Raw genomic sequence first — 19,669 nt, forward strand, 5'->3', positions numbered from 1 at the left:
GCTAGGAAATGTGTTGTTGCCCCAGGGTAAACCAACGTGTGGCTTAGGTCAGACCTATTGAGGGGTTGTGGTAACGCCCTCAGAGAAGAACACAGGTGTGTTCAGTCCAGACAGAGCGGTTGTGGTGAAGCCCTCAGGTTAAAAAAAAGACAGAGAAAAAAAAAAAAGAAAAAAAAGGAGAAAAAAACCCGATGCATCATGGTATGAATGGAATAGAGGAATAGAGGCCTTGGGGAGGGGGGTGCACACGCCAGTGTGAATGAGGGCCGCTGGAAGACGCCCAGAGCTCCCTGCAAAGCCCACAAGCTCCTGACAGGGGATAGCTCTAACGCAAGCTTGATGGCTGCACCTTAGTGGATCAGTAGAAGATCCGACCCAAGGTGGGCTATCTCTGCATGGCATGACCAGCGAGGGACCTGCCTGGGTCTAGGATTGTGTGACCCCATCTTTCCTCCCCCTCTCCTCCCCGCCTGAGCCACTGACTGGTCTGACCATCTCACTGGAAGCAATTAGAGTAAGCGGCGCTGTCCCTCTGAAACTAGCTGACGCTCTTTGCTGAAGGGAGATGTAGGAGGGTCATGGACATCGTTGATAAATCTTTCCTGTGTGAGTGCCCGAGGAGTGGTGTGGTAATTTTAGCTTTATGAGCCGCTGACTCAGTGGACAGGATAGAGACGTCTTAGTTTATGAGCAGCTGCAGCAGACAGGGCACCCCCACACGCCTAGAGAATGGGTGGAAATCAGTCCAAGACTACTCCTGTTCCACCGAAAGGCACGCCTGCTTATTTTATGTATGTGCATTATAGTCCCAGGACTTGTAAGTACTTAGAGAATTGGAATTTTTACACGCGTGATGATCCTTCTAAACAATTCCCACTAGAAGGTACCTTCGATTTCAATAAGATTGTCCACCTCAGAGGCGCTCTTGTGTCACCTAAAATCCCTGATGGGCAGTGGGAACCGTTTGTTTATTGGTGGGAGGAAGCTTCAAAGAGACTCCATGAGTCTCGGGTGCGAACTTTAAAAGATTCCCAGGAGAAATTAAAAACTCAGATGCAGGAGTTAAAAACCAGGTGTAAGGCATCTGGATGCTTTCCGGCCAGAGCAATCTCATTACCTCCCTCAGCTCCTTTGTATCCCCAATTAGTTAAGACTGGGAGTGAGGAAGAGGCAGCTGAGGACACTGTGGACGTTTTCAGTGCTGCAAAGCAGCCCCCCCTTCCTCCCCCTCAACAGGCTGCCCCGCTTAATGAATTTCAGGCAGGCAGCAGTGTTTTCCAGCAGCAGCAGCAGCCTCACCAGCAAATGTGTCTGCTGCAGAGGAAACCTGTCCACTACAAGGGTCGGGGGCTGTTCCTGATTCTACCAGTGCCCCACTTGACTCCCCTTCCCCAATCTCCAGCCGCAGGAGGAGATAATTTGGTCACAGTGCATACCCCTTGGACACCGGGGGATCTTAGAAATCTGGTTAAGGAGTTCCCTAATGTTACAGAAGAGCCAGAGAAATTTAAAAAGGAACTCCAGACAGTGATTCAGTGTTATAATCCATCATGGGCTGACATTAACCAACTTTTGCAAGTAGTTATACCATCTGAAGTACAACAGCGACTACTTGCTAAGGCCCAGTGGCCCTCTACCGATCCCGGACAGGGTGCTACTTTGACTCAAGCTAGGGAAAATCTAGTGGCTGCCATTCCAGAAATTTGTCCTAGGAAGACAGACTGGACAAAGATTAACAACTGTAAACAGAACAAGGGCGAGTCCCCCGCTGACTATTTAGACAGACTGACAAAAGTGTTTGAACAACATTCCGGGATCAGTCAACCAGCTAGCAATGCTAAAGAAGCAGTAGGGGCTGTTTTTGTTCAGGGACTCTTGCCAAAGGTTCAGCAACAGTTAAAATTAAACTGCATCGGCTGGCAAACTAAGCCTCTTTCTGAATTGGTGACAGTTGCCAATCACTGTACTGCCTGTATAGAACAGAAAAAGGAAAACATGGAAACAGAACTTTTGGCCCTACAGCTGCGAACTTATCAGCTTAGAGGCCGTGGGGTACTGAGGGGTGGGCGAGGACGAGGAAGAGGGAGACTGAGAGGTCCCTCATATCTTCCCCTGTCAGGGAACACCGCATGCCACTTCTGTGGCCAGAAGGGGCGTTAGAGAAACGAATGCCCGAACCGACCTCCTCTGAACCCCCCACTCCCTTTCCCAAACCCTGATGCGCCTACCTTTGTAGGACAGCCTGAGGGAACGGAACTGCATCATGAATCCTTTGCTTCCTATCAATCAAGAAGGCCGTACATAAACTGTGAAATTGCAGGACAATCTGTAGCTTGCCTTGTAGATACAGGTGCTAGCAGATCTGCTTTACGGTCTGCTGAGTTTTCCTCTGTTCCCTTGTCATCTTCTTCTGTTAATGCAGTTGGTATCTCAAATAAACCTGTTCCCCATCCTGTTACCAAACCTCTTTCTATTTCTATCTTCTGCTAAAATTTAAGACACAGCATTTGTCTACTTCTCAAATTACCAAATATGAGCTTATTCTGTTATCTTCCTCTCACATTTTACTTTGGCTCATTGCCCCATTCTGAATCCCGCTTCCCTGTTACCAGGGCCTCAGGATGGAGAGCCTCATGATTGTGTGTCTGTTAATTCTCTTCTTACCCGCCCAACGGAAGATCTTACCAATGTGCCTTTGCAGAATCCCGACCTTATTTATTTTGTAGATGGTTCTTGTTTTGTGAAATTCTGAGGGAAAATTGGTTGCTGGTTATGCTGTCTGTTCTTTATATTCTGTTATTGAAAGTGCTTTCCTTCCCTCTGTCTTTTCAGCTCAGGTGGCCGAGCTCGTGGCCTTGACATGAGCATGTATTCTGGCACAGGATCAAACCGTTACTATTTAAACTAAAAGAAAAGGAGGACTTGTGGCACCTTAGAGACTAACCCATTTATTTGAGCGTGAGCTTTCGTGATCTACAGCTCACTTCATCGGATGCAGACTGTAGCTGTAGCTCACAAAAGCTTATGCTCAAATAAATGGGTTCGTCTCTAAGGTGCCACAAGGCCTCCTTTTCTTTTTGCGAATACAGACTAACACGGCTGCTACTCTGAAACTATTTAAACTGACTCTCACTATGCTTTTGGAGTGGCTCATAATTATGGTGTACTTTGGAAACACAGAGGTTTCCTTACCTCCTCTGGTTCCCCCATTAAGAATAGTCAGTATGTATCTGCTCTTTTGGATGCTCTTTCGTTGCCCAAAGCTGTTGCTATTGTAAAACGCCTGGCTCATCAACCCCCTCGTGATGAAGTTACTCGTGGAAATGCTTCGGCTGATTCAGCAGCCAAGGATGCAGCCCTTTCTGACCCTCAGGCTGCTTTTATTTTTGCCTTAGTCGAGCAACCTCCACGGGCTTCCCTCAACGACCTTGCTAGGATCCAGGAGATGGCGCCAGAGACCGAAAAACGTTCTTGGAGTGTTGCTGGGTGCACTTTACACCCTGACCAATCTTGGTGCTTCCAGGATGGCTGGCTGGTTGCACCACAGATGCTTTTGCCCTATCTTGCTCGCCTGCATCATGGGATATCGTGTGGGGAGACGCTTGTTGCAGGGGGACGCGATTGGTGTGCCCCAGGTTTTCCTTCTGTGTCCCAGCACTCCTGCCAACAATGTTCAATCTGCCAGCAACACAATGTTGGTAAAGCTGTTAAAACCAGACAAGCAGCCCATCCCGCTCCGTGGGGACCGTTTGTAAATATTCAGATTGATTTTATTCAAATGTCTAAATGTTGTAATTATGAATATGTATTCGTATTAGTTGATGTTTTTTCAAGCTGGGTTGAGGCCTTCTCCTGCAGGAGGGCAGATGCCAAGTCTGTTGTGAAAATTTTGCTCAAAGGCTTTGTACCAAGGTTTGGTATACCTGTTTGTATCAACAGTGACCGTGGCACTCATTTTACTGGACAGATTGTAAAAGAATTATGTGCAGCCTTGCAGATTCAACACAACCTCCACTGCCCTCACCATCCACAATCTGCTGGGACAGTGGAACGTCACAATGGGATTCTGAAAAACAAACTGGCTAAGATTTGTGCAGAGACAAACCTCAAATGGCCAGATGCCTTGCCGTTAGCATTGACGAGCATGAGGGCCACTCCCAACCGAAAGACTGGACTCAGCCCACATGAGATTTTGATAGGGCACCCGATGTGACTTCCAGTAGGGCCCCCACTGGCCCTTGCTCAGATGGACATTCATTTGATGGATGATATGATGCTTAATTACTGCCAGACACTAATGAAATGTGTAAAGTCTTTTTACTCACAGGTGAAAGCAGCATTACCCAAGGACCCTGAACAGCCTTGCCACTCCTTGGAATCAGGAGATTGGGTCTACGTAAAGGTCCACCAGTGAAAGAATGCTCTGGCTCCACGCTGAAAAGGCCCTTACCAAGTCCTGCTGACTACCAACACGCTGTGAAGTGCCAAGGACTGACTGCCTGGACCCATGCTTCTCACTACAAAAAGACCCCTCCACCTCGAGATGATTCTACATCAACTGCTGATCAGCTTGTTTCTACTTCTGTTCCTCCCCCTGAACTGCAGGAGAAAAGGACAAGGTGAAGTGCTAGTAACCTCTCCCTTGTCCGCTGATGAAATCATTGTGTCGTCAGCATTTGCTACAGAAACCACAGCACTACAGGGTGACGTGCTGGTAACCTTTCCCCTGTATGATGCTGGACCACGACTGTTCCAGGAAAGAAGAAAAAAGAAATACTCACTCCGCCGAACCTGCCAAGGCCCAGGAGTTCCTGACTATAAAGGACATTAAGAACTGGCCCTGGTGGAAGAAACGGAGGATTGTAGACTGGCAGGGAGGAAACTGTGACCAGTCTTGGGAGTGTGGTGTTCACTGGATTTTGGGGTTTATTCCATCAGCTGCACAGTGCGCTACTGGAAAAGTACCCTGGAAATGTACTATTCTCCCTAATTGGATTTCAGATGAAGAATATTAAACCAACGCCTTATTGCCACAACCACTACCCCTGCCATTACCTCCATTTTCACGGCCATTCCCACCCCGTAACATACCCAGACATAGACAATACTATCTATTTGGATGAAACCCAATGGCCAAGGCCTTCACATGCTGGTGATTTATTTAAGTATTGTTTGGAAAATTCATTTTTTAAGGTTCAGGACATGTCATATGAGCAAAGAACTGACTGGAGAACAAATGGATCAGCAGAAATAGAAGTATATGACATTACCGCAAATGACTCTAGGGAATCTGAATTGGAGATACATGGGTTTTATGAAGGGGTTGATATGATGGCCATTCCAGGGGTTTGTAGTGTATTGGGAGAAAGGGGCCCTTGTTGTTATTTAGTTACCCAATTAGCAAATAACCAGGCTCATACTCAGAGAGTATGTTCTGCCACTGGAAAGTTTACCTGTACTGAAATGATCCCAGTAACTAGCAATTTAACCTGTACCATCTTACAATATACTTTCTTATGCTATTGATGTTAATGCCTCTCAAAAGTATTTGAAAATAGTTAAACAACAGATGTGCTATAATGCTATCCCCGAAAGAGATGTACTAGGACATCGAATAACCATAATTAATGCCACATTAGGGACTGTGACATTCACCCTGCCCCTATCCAGCTTTCAAATTACTTCCACGTATCCCAATTGTTCCAAGGGATCTGCTATCCAGCTAGAACAGCAAAGAGCACGGGTCTCCTCTCGGAAGAAAAGAGGCTTAGCTGGTCACTTATGGGATGGTGCAAATAGTGCAGCAGCAATTTGGAATATTCTTAAGGGCCAACAACATGAGGAGAAATTAGGACAACTAGAGAAAGCCACTGGTCTTATTACTGGAGCACAGCTGACCCAGGTGCAAGCTGGAGTTGGTGAATTACATGTTATTTCCACCCTTAGTTCGATGACCCTGGAGCTGTTGACGGGAATGGTATTGAATATCACTGAGGCAGGAAAGGAATTGCAGTGGGACCTAGCATGTTCAGAGATTCGGGATTTCCTGAATGACCAGCTGATGGCCATTCGGAGTGATCTTGAGCATCAGGCTTGGCCCACTGCCCTTACTAGTGCTTCAGGAGTACCATCTGATTTGTGGCCATGGAGACGTACTTGGAGATTTTCAGGATGGAGTTGCAAGTACTCGCAGTGCTCCTTCCAAGCATATGGGCCGGTAGGAGGGGTGTGGGCTCCTCCATACCGAATCCTTCCAGGTCCATGGGGAGGATGCATGTGGGACTGGATTATTCACCGTGACGTCTGAGAGATTAGACCACATGGTATGCCTAGCCAATTTGTTGTTAGTGCTCCTGGAATAACACCCGATATTTGGATTGGAATAGGGAATCAGTGGATATTGTGGCCCTTTAAACCCCCGCAGTTTCAGTGCCTAAGAAAATTGAAGCAAGGGGAAATTGTCACAGTATTTGACAAAGTTTGTTGGGAAGGTATGGGACAAGGAACTACCCTGACAGGACAGTTACTTTTCCAAGCTAATGATAGTTGTGTATATGTTAAGGCCACCACTTTGCAAGACTTACATTTTAATCCCACTATGGCCACAGGAAATCACATTATTTCTTGGCCTGCAGACAAAACCCTACAATTGGACCTTGGGTATCAGATTTCTTTTAACTGAACCACTTTGATACCCGACCGGTTTCGAAATTTACACTCACTCCTACCAGAGGTTCGGAAAATTTCTGACTTACAGGATCAAATCCATGTGCTTCAGAATATATATCAAATTGAAAAATGTGCTTTTCATACAGCTTATAGAGTGTCTACTTTGTGTACTAATTATGATGTAATGTGCTATGTAACTAAGGCAAAGAAACAACCCCAGCATATTATTACAATGGAGACATTAATGTGTGTATTGCTTTTGTTTAGTCTAGGATTATGTTATTGTTGTAAGGGATGGACTAAAAAAAATGCTTCTCATGTTCATACTAACCATGCATGATCGTTTTATCCAGTTAAGATTTATAGGGCTGATTCTGATCCTCCTGAGCTAGAAACAGAAATACAAGGCTTGATGCAATTGGAGGTTTAAGAATGTTAGTTGTTCTAAAGGAAGCACAAAGGGGGGAGTATGGAAGCAGGGAAAGAAAGAGAGGGTTTAAGTGCAGCCATTTAAGTGTCAGAGACAGAGCAACTGTTGAGCTAAGTCTTAGCCTAATATCGCGAGACCTGCAGAAGCAGGACTCACAGAGTGGGAAACAGCAGAATAGTCAGTGTGACCTAGCCTTGAGATAACGATGTTTTGGGAAGAGAAAGTGAGAAAATACTGGATTAGATAGTAAATAGCCTAAATAAAATGCAGATGTTTTTAATTAATGCACGTCACAATGAGGTATAAATGCTTGTGTGATTTTGCTTGTACTTTGGAGAACTTGAGGCAGAGATGCTCTCTGCCAGCTGTATTCTTCCCTTTCAATTGCTTGAATAAACCTGTCTCTGATTTTGTGGCTTCCAACCTGAGAGCGGAGTTCATTTTCTTCCACAAAAGTCAGGCCTATGAACTTTCAATGTAAACTTGGCTATTGTTCAAGAAGCAGGTATAAGCTAAACCAAATGCTGCAAAGCACCATCTGATCTGATTAAATGGAGACTTGTGATTTTGGATGCCTCAATTATCAGGTGCCTTCTAAGGGGTCTCAAGTTAGGCAGCCAAAAAATCACGTTTCACTTATGAAAATTAAGCCTTTTCTATTAGAGCCATCTGTTTTCTTTCACATAAAAATTTGCAATTGCAGCAAGAAATTGCAAGTTCAGAAACTGCTGTTGCAACTGCGATTTCAGCCCTGACTAAGGAGATCTAACCCACAAACCCACTACTGGTGGGATGTGTTTGCAGGAAGTTTCCTAAAACACATTTTTTGGTAAAAAATAATCATATACAAAAATCTGTAAAAGTGAAAATAAACAGAGCTAAGAGACAGTCTGTGCATTCCCCCACCTCGCCATGAACCACAGCACTACGTGTTTATTCCCCAGTGATGGCCACTGTTTTTTAAACAGGCAGTATTACTTTGTATTATTTTTTAAACATAATGGTGTTAATTTCAGATATTTTGGAGCCTCCTACCAAACATCTCCCCATATTCCTGCTGAGTAACTTTCTCCATAAATAGGACCCCAATGCAAGCTTAGTATGTAGCTTCTGGGTGCTTGGCACTTTTGAAAAACAGTTACTTAGTTAGGTGACTATATATGGATTTATGAGCTTAATTTTAAGCACCCTTTTTTAAAATCTTGGTTTAAAATCAATACCTAATCTTTAGCTCAAGTCTTGAAGACTGCAGTGAAAAAGAAAAGGGATAGCAGTCTGTCTAATTTACTTGCTACGTTAAACGTCAGTCACCACTAAAAAATAGGTCAGGATTGATCTGTAAAATATTTTAGCCAGAGGCAAAAGAAATCCAAATCTTCCAACATTCCTGTTTATTCAGCACATTTAAACACACATTAAGAGAAGTATGAATGAAGAGTCTAAAAAATGCCAATACCATTTGGACAGGGTGTTACACATATAAAAAAAAAGTCATTCCCCCCAAAATTAATATGTTGGGTTGTTGTTTGAGAATGATCCAGCAGCCAAGTCTGACATTAGCTTTATCAGCTTGCTGATACTGGAGCGGTTAATTTAACAGCCAAGAGCTCATTAGCGTAACAGCATTTGAGACTCCAAGCTAAGAGGCTAACAGATTATTTTTGGATCTCTGATCAATTTCCTAGTTCAGTTATTCTGAAAGCACATGTAACAACAAGACACACAGGAACATCAGTGACACAAGTAGACAGTTTCATGAGTTACATTAAAAGAAAAGGAGTACTTGTGGCACCTTAGAGACTAACCAATTTATTTGAGCATAAGCTTTCGTGAGCTACAGCTCACTTCATCACGAAAGCTCATGCTCAAATAAATTGGTTAGTCTCTAAGGTGCCACAAGTACTCCTTGTCTTTTTGCGAATACAGACTAACACAGCTGCTACTCTGAAATGAGTTACATTATAGTTCATAGCTACAAGTCATGGGGAAACTTACACAGATTGCTGAATGCAATGCCATTGTAGCTTTGAGTCAACCTACCAGTGTAATAGCAATCTGTCCCACCAACATATGGTGGAGGAGATCCAAGGGCTTCCACTTCTCATGGCAACTGGAATTAAATATGAGAGAGACAGAGACAGAGAGACACTTGAGAAGAAAACAAGCAAGAAGGAAAGTGGCACATTTTGCAGGCTTTGGAAAGACAAATAAAATATCTCCAGAATAAGCCCTATAAAAGAAGCCATCCAAATTCAAGGCAAGGTACTCAAGCTGTCTACTGAACAGCTCAGGATATTGGTGATGTGATACGCCATGGTCCAGGGAGTCTTTTACCTGTGTCACCAGTTTTATTCTGACCAGTTCGAGAGACAACGAAAGTTATTACAGGCCAGTGGCAGTGTGGTGGCCTGGGTGAAATGAACAGATGGTCTTAGTCCGAAGCCTGCTAAACAGATGCCTGCAGCACAAACCCCACCACGACTACAACATGAGTAATCTCTGCAAGGATGCCAAGAACTGAACGGGACCAAATTATTCTATCATCACGCCCTAAGGTGATCCTTCCAAAACAGGGCTGAGGCAGGGCAGCAGGGGATAGCTTGTGCTGTATTATTGTCATTAGCCATGCGCCTCTGGCAATGCCCTCTGTGTGTTGTGTTCTACAGACACAAAACAACTAGACAAAATCAAACAGCCACCAAGTAAGAGACAGGGGAACAGCAAACGAGTAAAGTGCTTCCACGTGGCAACTGGCCACATCCAAATACTGTACTGCTGTAGGTCCTAGATCAGTGGTTTTCAAACTGTGGGTAGCAACCCAGTCCTGGATCGCAAAATGTAAGGCTCTGGGTCACAGCGGCTCTAGTCAGCGCTGCCAACTGGGCCATTAAAAGTCCCGTCAGTGGTGCTGCCTGGCTAAGGCAGGCTAGTCCCTACCTGTTCCGACACCGTGTTGCACCCCGGAAGCAGCCAGCAGCAGGTCTGGCTCCTAGGCAGGGGGGCCATGGGGCTCTTTGCGCTGCCCCCACCCCGAGCGCCAGCTCCGCACTCCCATTGGCCAGTTCCCAGCCAATGGGAGCTAGGGGGAGGGGCGGTGTCTGCCAGCAAGAGCTGTGCAGAGCCGCTTGCATACCTCCGCCTAGGAGCTGGACCTGCTGCTGGCCACTTCCAGGGTGCAGCACGGTCCATGGTGCCAGGACAGGCAGGAAGCCTGCCTTAGCACCCACACTGCACTGCTGACCGGGAGCTGCCGCAGGTAAGCCCGCACCCCAACCCCCTGCCCCAACCCGGTGCCCCTTCCTACACCCCAAAGCCCTCATCCCCGGCCCCACCCCAGAGCCTACACCCCCAGCCCAGAGCCCTGATCCCTTCCCACACCCCACACCCCAACCCCCTGCCCCAACCCCACCCCACAGCCCTCACCCCTACACCCCAACTCTCTGCCCCAGCCCTGGGCCCCTCCCACACCCCAAACCCCTCATCCCCAGCTCTGTTGGGTCACGGGCATCAACAATTTTCTTCAAACTAGGTCGTCAGAAAAAAAGTTTGAAAACCACTGCTCTAGATGACCCAGCCACATGGTTCTAGGCGCACAACACTCACAATAGAGCCTGTCGCTACACCCAAACGATGACAGTCTAAGTATGAAATGACAGACAAGAGGCTAATACAAACAGGGAGCACCAGGGCACAGGGAGACAATTACAACAACACAAGGGTTGCATGACACATTGGTGTTGTCCAGGCTGTCCCTGTTCCGTGTATAAATCAAGGACTTCGGTTTCCATTTATGTTGATTCTGCACTGTCTCCTCACATTTAGTAGTTTATTCTGCGAGCAGCCTCATAGGAATCAGATTATTCACAGACAAAAGCATTACTCAGTATGTGTAAGGGTGGCACAATCCAGGCCTTAATGAGCTCTAAACTCACACTAAGGGAAAACAGATTTGTCATGGGAGTCAGGGAAACTTCCATAGTCCTGCCGCTTCAATCTCATTCAGCTCCTGTCCCTACAGACAAGTAGAGGTGTCCTCCTTTCACCTGCTAGATGTGAGAAGAGGGTAGCCAGACTGCCCAAGATACTCTTAATTAGCTGTGTACATTTATCTGCAAAAAAGGCAAACACACACCCATCACATAAACCAGCGCAAACCCTAAGGTCTGCGCCTGCAGTGAGATTAAAAGAAACCAAATGAGCACGGACTGTTTTGGCCCTACCAACCTTGAAATCTCTGGAATTCTCCTGGCATCTATCTAGTCCTTCACATGGACTGTTTTCCAAACAGACACACACTCCCCCTCTCCGCCCACTGAAGTTTTTATGCAGAGGCAATAGCAACTACGGAGCTAGAAGTGGGAACAAAGGAGAAAATATTGTGTCAATGGGAGTGACTCCGAGATGAGGCTACAAAGAAATTCAGTGCAAAATAGTCAAATAGAAGGAAGAAAAGGGAAAAATTTAAACTGACAAAACCCAGGTAATTTAGGGTCTCCACACATTGGTGAAGTGACCTACTGTTAGCAAGTGTTGCTGACAGTTAAGCCATTTTTGTTTCTGATTCTCAGGGACCTGCTGCTGATTTCATTTATCAGCAGCGGGTGAGCTTCCTAGTGTACAGAGGCCCAGCGTACCTCGTGTAATGGTGTTGGAACTGGACTCTCCCCTCCCACACACACACACTCATCATTTTTGAGCCTGTTGAGAGACAGTTCACAAAGGAATCGAGCGGACAAGCAATCTCAGCAGTAGATCATTTCCTTTCACCATACACATTACCGCTTCGCACTGCAAGGCATGTCAAGTGATCTCTCTCCCACCATCCATCTCCACCCTCAGACAAACAGAGGCCAGGGACACCCTTCCTTACCCCAACCTGGCAAATAGCCGTTCATGGACTTAACCTCCATGAATTTATCCAGTTCTCTTTTAAAACCCCGTTCTAGTCCTCGCCTTCACAACCTCCCCAGGCAAGGAGTTCCACAGGTGGCCTGTGCGCTGAGTGAAGAAGAACTTCCTTTTGTTTGTTTTAAACCTGCTGCCCCATTCATTTCATTGGGTGGCCCCTAGTTCTTGTGTTATGGGGACAAGTCGATAGCCAGTGAACGTCCTTGCGGCTCTAAGAGCCCTTCCCTCCAGGCAGGGCCTGGGGCAGGAAGCCGGAAAGGAGCAGCCGCGTTCCTGCCTCCGAAGGGAGCCCCGAGCACGGATCCAGGAGCAGGCCCCGGCCCCGCACAGAACCAGCCTCCCCGGCCCCGCCGCAGCAAGCTGCCAAAGGCGGGCTCCCGAGCCCTGGTCCCGGAGCGGGAGTGCCGGGCGGGGGCTGGGGACGCGGCCCGGCCCCTCTCGCAGCCCGGGGGGCTCCGGGACAAACCTTCGCTGCCGGCAGCGCTGCGCCCGTCCAGCTCGCTCGGCCGCCGCCCATCGCCGGGGCCTCTGGGCGCCCGCCGGGCAGCGGCCGGGCCCCTGGCGCCCCCGGCTTCTCGCGGCCTGCGGGAGGGAGCGTCGCCGCGGCGGGCCCAGGCCGGCGGTTCCCGGGCACAAGCCTTACCGGGGAGGCGGGTTTCGCAGCGGGCCCCCTCAGGACCCGGCTCCGTGCCGGCCGGTGCCCGCTGGAGGGAGCCCGGGGCGCCGGGACTCGCCTCCTGCGTCCCCGGCCCGAGCCCGCGGGGCTCCGCGCCCCGCCGGTCCCGCTGCGGGCGGCGGCAGCTGTGCGGGGCGCCCGGGAGGCCTGGGGCGGGGGAGCGGCGCACGCCGGCCCCGGCCTTTGTTCCGCCTGGCGGGAGCTGGGCCCGGCCTGGGCCGCGGGGCTGGGCCTCGCCGGGCGGCTTCTCTCCGCAGCCAGGGGCTGGGGCCTGGGCAGGAATCTCCCCCCCGCTACACTAATAATTAATGGGGGGCCCTGGGGCCCTGAGCAGGAATATCCCCCCCTACACTAATAATTAATGGGGGGCCCCTGGGGGCCTGAGCAGGAATATCCCCCCCGCTACACTAATAATTAATGGGGGGCCCTGGGGGCCTGAGCAGGAATCTCCCCCCCCCGCTACACTAATAATTAATGGGGGGCCCCTGGGGGCCTGAGCAGGAATATCCCCCCCCGCTACACTAATAATTAATGGGGGGCCCCTGGGGGCCTGAGCAGGAATATCCCCCCCGCTACACTAATAATTAAAGGGGGGCCCTGGGGGCCTGAGCAGGAATATCCCCCCCCGCTACACTAATAATTAATGGGGGGCCCCTGGGGGCCTGAGCAGGAATATCCCCCCCGCTACACTAATAATTAAAGGGGGGCCCTGGGGGCCTGAGCAGGAATATCCCCCCCCTGCTACACTAATAATTAATGGGGGGCCCTGGGGGCCTGAGCAGGAATATCCCCCCCCCGCTACACTAATAATTAATGGGGGGGCCTGAGCAGGAATATCCCCCCCCGCTACACTAATAATTAATGGGGGGCCCCTGGGGGCCTGAGCAGGAATATCCCCCCCGCTACACTAATAATTAAAGGGGGGCCCTGGGGGCCTGAGCAGGAATATCCCCCCCCTGCTACACTAATAATTAATGGGGGGCCCTGGGGGCCTGAGCAGGAATATCCCCCCCCCGCTACACTAATAATTAATGGGGGGGCCTGAGCAGGAATATCCCCCCCCGCTACACTAATAATTAATGGGGGGGCCTGAGCAGGAATCTCCCCCCCGCTACACTAATAATTAATGGGGGGCCCTGGGGCCCTGAGCAGGAATATCCCCCCCACACTAATAATTAATGGGGGGCCCCTGGGGGCCTGAGCAGGAATATCCCCCCCGCTACACTAATAATTAATGGGGGGCCCTGGGGGCCTGAGCAGGAATATCCCCCCCCGCTACACTAATAATTAATGGGGGGGCCCTGGGGGCCTGAGCAGGAATCTCCCCCCCCGCTACACTAATAATTAATGGGGGGGCCCCTGGGGGCCTGAGCAGGAATATCCCCCCCGCTACACTAATAATTAAAGGGGGGCCCTGGGGGCCTGAGCAGGAATATCCCCCCCCGCTACACTAATAATTAATGGGGGGGCCCTGGGGCCCTGAGCAGGAATATCCCCCCCCGCTACACTAATAATTAATGGGGGGCCCCTGGGGGCCTGAGCAGGAATATCCCCCCCGCTACACTAATAATTAAAGGGGGGCCCTGGGGGCCTGAGCAGGAATATCCCCCCCCGCTACACTAATAATTAATGGGGGGCCCCTGGGGGCCTGAGCAGGAATATCCCCCCCGCTACACTAATAATTAAAGGGGGGCCCTGGGGGCCTGAGCAGGAATATCCCCCCCCCGCTACACTAATAATTAATGGGGGGCCCTGGGGGCCTGAGCAGGAATATCCCCCCCCGCTACACTAATAATTAATGGGGGGCCCTGGGGGCCTGAGTAGGAATATCCCCCCCCGCTACACTAATAATTAATGGGGGGGCCCTGGGGGCCTGAGCAGGAATATCCCCCCCCCGCTACACTAATAATTAATGGGGGGCCCTGGGGGCCTGAGCAGGAATATCCCCCCCGCTACACTAATAATTAATGGGGGGCCCTGGGGGCCTGAGCAGGAATCTCCCCCCCGCTACACTAATAATTAATGGGGGGGCCCTGGGGGCCTGAGCAGGAATATCCCCCCCCGCTACACTAATAATTAATGGGGGGCCCCTGGGGCCCTGAGCAGGAATATCCCCCCCCGCTACACTAATAATTAATGGGGGGCCCCTGGGGGCCTGAGCAGGAATCTCCCCCCCGCTACACTAATAATTAATGGGGGGCCCCTGGGGGCCTGAGCAGGAATATCCCCCCCCGCTACACTAATAATTAATGGGGGGCCCTGGGGGCCTGAGCAGGAATATCCCCCCCGCTACACTAATAATTAATGGGGGGGCCCCTGGGGCCCTGAGCAGGAATATCCCCCCCCGCTACACTAATAATTAATGGGGGGGCCCCTGGGGCCCTGAGCAGGAATATCCCCCCCGCTACACTAATAATTAATGGGGGGCCCCTGGGGGCCTGAGCAGGAATATCCCCCCGTGCTACACTAATAATTAATGGGGGGCCCTGGGGGCCTGAGCAGGAATATCCCCCCTGCTACACTAATAATTAATGGGGGGGCCTGGGGGCCTGAGCAGGAATATCCCCCCCCGCTACACTAATAATTAATGGGGGGGCCCTGGGGGCCTGAGCAGGAATATCCCCCCCGCTACACTAATAATTAATGGGTGGCCCCTGGGGGCCTGAGCAGGAATATCCCCCCCCGCTACACTAATAATTAATGGGGGGCCCCTGGGGGCCTGAGCAGGAATATCCCCCCCGCTACACTAATAATTAATGGGGGGCCCCTGGGGGCCTGAGCAGGAATATTCCCCCCCCGCTACACTAATAATTAATGGGGGGCCTGGGGGCCTGAGCAGGAATCTCCCCCCCCCGCTACACTAATAATTAATGGGGGGGCCCTGGGGGCCTGAGCAGGAATATCCCCCCCCGCTACATTAATAATTAATGGGGGGGCCCTGGGGGCCTGAGCAGGAATATCCCCCCCGCTACACTAATAATTAATGGGGGGGCCCTGGGGGCCTGAGCAGGAATATCCCCCCCCGCTACACTAATAATTAATGGGGGGCCCTGGGGGCCTGAGCAGGAATATCCCCCCCGCTACACTAATAATTAATGGGGGGGCCTGGGGGCCTGAGCAGGAATATCCCCCCCGCTACACTAATAATTAATGGGGGGGCCCTGGGGGCCTGAGCAGGAATATCCCCCCCCGCTACACTAATAATTAATGGGGGGCCCTGGGGGCCTGAGCAGGAATATCCCCCCCCCGCTACACTAATAATTAATGGGGGGGCCCCTGGGGCCCTGAGCAGGAATATCCCCCCCCGCTACACTAATAATTAATGGGGGGGCCCCTGGGGCCCTGAGCAGGAATATCCCCCCCCGCTACACTAATAATTAATGGGGGGCCCCTGGGGGCCTGAGCAGGAATATCCCCCCGTGCTACACTAATAATTAATGGGGGGCCCTGGGGGCCTGAGCAGGAATATCCCCCCTGCTACACTAATAATTAATGGGGGGGCCTGGGGGCCTGAGCAGGAATATCCCCCCCCGCTACACTAATAATTAATGGGGGGCCCTGGGGGCCTGAGCAGGAATATCCCCCCCGCTACACTAATAATTAATGGGGGGCCCCTGGGGGCCTGAGCAGGAATATCCCCCCCCGCTACACTAATAATTAATGGGGGGCCCCTGGGGGCCTGAGCAGGAATATTCCCCCCCCGCTACACTAATAATTAATGGGGGGGCCCTGGGGGCCTGAGCAGGAATATCCCCCCCGCTACACTAATAATTAATGGGGGGCCTGGGGGCCTGAGCAGGAATCTCCCCCCCCCGCTACACTAATAATTAATGGGGGGGCCCTGGGGGCCTGAGCAGGAATATCCCCCCCCGCTACATTAATAATTAATGGGGGGGCCCTGGGGGCCTGAGCAGGAATATCCCCCCCCGCTACACTAATAATTAATGGGGGGGCCCTGGGGGCCTGAGCAGGAATATCCCCCCCCGCTACACTAATAATTAATGGGGGGCCCTGGGGGCCTGAGCAGGAATATCCCCCCCGCTACACTAATAATTAATGGGGGGGCCTGGGGGCCTGAGCAGGAATATCCCCCCCGCTACACTAATAATTAATGGGGGGGCCCTGGGGGCCTGAGCAGGAATATCCCCCCCGCTACATTAATAATTAATGGGGGGGCCCTGGGGGCCTGAGCAGGAATATCCCCCCCCTGCTACACTAATAATTAATGGGGGGGCCCTGGGGGCCTGAGCAGGAATATCCCCCCCCGCTACACTAATAATTAATGGGGGGCCCTGGGGGCCTGAGCAGGAATATTCCCCCCCGCTACACTAATAATTAATGGGGGGCCCCTGGGGCCTGAACAGGAATATCCCCCCCCGCTACACTAATAATTAATGGGGGGGCCCTGGGGGCCTGAGCAGGAATATCCCCCCCGCTACACTAATAATTAATGGGGGGGCCCTGGGGGCCTGAGCAGGAATATCCCCCCCGCTACACTAATAATTAATGGGGGGGCCCTGGGGGCCTGAGCAGGAATATCCCCCCCGCTACACTAATAATTAATGGGGGGGCCCTGGGGGCCTGAGCAGGAATATCCCCCCCGCTACACTAATAATTAATGGGGGGGCCCTGGGGGCCTGAGCAGGAATATCCCCCCCCACACTAATAATTAATGGGGGGGGAATGAGCTGCTGTGGGCCCTGAGCAGGAATATCCCCCCCACACACTAATAATTAATGGCGGGGGGAATGAGCTGCTGTGGGCCCTGAGCAGGAATATCCCCCCAGCTATACTAATGATTAATGGGGGGGGGGCGTGAGCTGCCAGGGGCCCTAAGCAGGAATTCTCCCCCCCCCAGCTATACTAATTTTTAATGGGGCGGGTGGGGGGCTTGAGCTGCTGTGGGCCCTAAGCAGTTGCTTAGTCTGCTTATGCCTCCTGCCGGCTCCAGAAGTGTTTACACCTAGGGCTAGTCTACACGAGAAGCACTGCCTCTGGGCCACTGTAGCGTCGTCTCTGGTGAAGACGCTCTATGCTGCCAGGGGAGAGAGCACGCCCACTGACATAACAAATCCACATCCCGGACAGGCAGTAGCTGTGTCGGCAGGAGAAGCTCTCCCACCGACATAGTGCTGTCCATACCGGCACTTAGGTCGGTGTAACTTGCGTCACTCGGTGCGCAGCTTAGTCACACCCCTGAGTGACGTAAGTTGTACCAAAGTAAGTGGTAGTGTAAACCTGACCTTAAATTTTGCTCCCCCTGATGTGACTGCCCCACTACCCAACTTAATAACTCCACCTACACCAGCCGTCAAGGTCAATGGATTTGGTCGATGCAGTATCAGTCCAGACACTGCATTGCTCATGTCAATGACTGTTCGTGGCTTTCAGGAGCTGTCTCACAATGAGAATACAATCGATACGATCGTTCCTGGGGAGGATACGCACTACTGACACAAAGAACAAAGTGTAGACACGCACAAGCGATGTAGTTACAGTGGCGGCTGTATGCCAACGTAAGTTAGGTCGACTTAATTTTGTAGTGTAGACATGGCCTCAGTCACTCCTGAGTTCAAGGAGCACTCAGACCAGGTTTACACTCAAAAGTTAAGTCAACCAAACTAGGTAGCTCAGGCATGTGAAAAATCCACACACCTAAGTATCCTCTGGGAGGATACCAATTTAAAATGAGTTATATAGAGTAGCAGTGATATTCAGTGTGATATTTTGCTATGATGAATAAGAAATGGATGCAATATCTCAGTACATCAAGAAAACTATCAGCACAAGAAATCCATCAACCTAGCTACTACCTCTTGGGGAGGTGGGTTACCTATGACAACAGGAGAATCTTCTGTCAACTAATTACTGTGTGCTCCAGGGGTCAGCTTAACTGCATTGCTCAAGGCTGTGGATTTTTCACATCCCTGAGTGATGTTGGGGTTGGCCTAAACTTTTAGTGTAGATCAGAGCTGAGTGTCTACACTGGGGTGCTGCAGCTGTGCTGCTCTAGCATTTCAAGTGTAGACAATCCCTTACTGTAGAGTAGAGCAGGCCTTTACCTTGGAGCTTGCCACTGAATTACTATGTAGCCTTCACTTTTCCATTCCAGGTTCCCCATTAAAACAAACATAGGGAAATATTTATTTACACAACACACAGTCAATGTGTGGAACTCATTGCCAGGGGATGTTGTGAAGGCCAAAACTATACCTGGATTCAAAAAAGAATTTAGATAACTAGAGGATAGTTGCCCCGAGGGCTATTAGCCAAGATAGTCAGGAATGCAACTCCCATGCTCTGAGTGTAAGCCTCTGACTGCCAGATGCTGGGACTGGATGACAGAGGATGAATCACTTGATAATTGCCCTGTTCTGTTCATTCCCTCTGAAGTATCCAGCATTGGCCCGGGGTTGCCAATTTTGGTTGCACGTATTCCTGGAGGTTTCATTACATGACATAATCTTTAATTGAAGAGTCATCTTTAATTGCTGGGACTCCAGGACAATCCTGGAGAGTTGGCAAGCACAGGAAGACAGGCTACTGGGATAGATGGACCACTGGTCTGACCCAGTATGGCTGTTTTTATGTTCATATCAGTAAAATGGGGTGATGATCATTCCTATCCACCCACCCACATAGGATCTGAGCAGTCCTTTTACTATAGAGATGCTAGGTACAGTTGTGTTATTTGCTGTGAGTCTCTAAAACTCCAAGCCTGCAAATATTTAGGCTGATAAATCAATCCAGGCATAAATTCATCCTACTGAGTTAACATAGTGATTTGTATTTGCAAGATCAAGGCCTTAGTAGTTCTTCCAATTATCGGAACCTCTCTTTATTCATGTTTGGATGTCCCATAAATTCTGAGCAAATCAGCTCTGACTGTATAACTGGATCTATTGTGCAGATGGCATGCAGTAGGGAAATTAGATGGGTCACCTCTTGGGGAAAAAGAGAAAGACCTTGTCTACACTATAGGTTAC

At 50.2% G+C, this 19,669-nt stretch overlaps 1 protein-coding gene across 5 annotated transcripts in view; it reads right to left on the reverse strand.

Annotated features, from left to right (window-relative positions):
* The window catches only part of NINL (ninein like), a gene marked incomplete at its 5' end in the record, with an annotated part of 70,759 nt that extends 57,873 nt beyond the window's left edge, over positions 1-12,886 (reverse strand). The window contains 2 exons of one of the 5 annotated variants that reach the window (XM_084624039.1): positions 9,140-9,209; positions 11,324-11,366. In XM_084624039.1, coding sequence (XP_084480165.1) covers positions 9,140-9,209; positions 11,324-11,351 — 98 coding nt within the window. Of the gene's footprint in view, positions 1-2,228; positions 2,768-9,139; positions 9,220-11,323; positions 11,367-12,650 lie in introns of those variants that run through there. The other 4 variants (XM_084624042.1, XM_084624044.1, XM_084624045.1 and 1 more) reach the window with 4 other exon arrangements.
* Between the last annotated feature and the right edge of the window lie 6,783 nt (positions 12,887-19,669).

Source organism: Lepidochelys olivacea, assembly GCF_965140295.1.
Source record: "Lepidochelys olivacea isolate rLepOli2 genome assembly, chromosome: 3".
Classification (NCBI taxonomy): domain Eukaryota; kingdom Metazoa; phylum Chordata; order Testudines; family Cheloniidae; genus Lepidochelys; species Lepidochelys olivacea.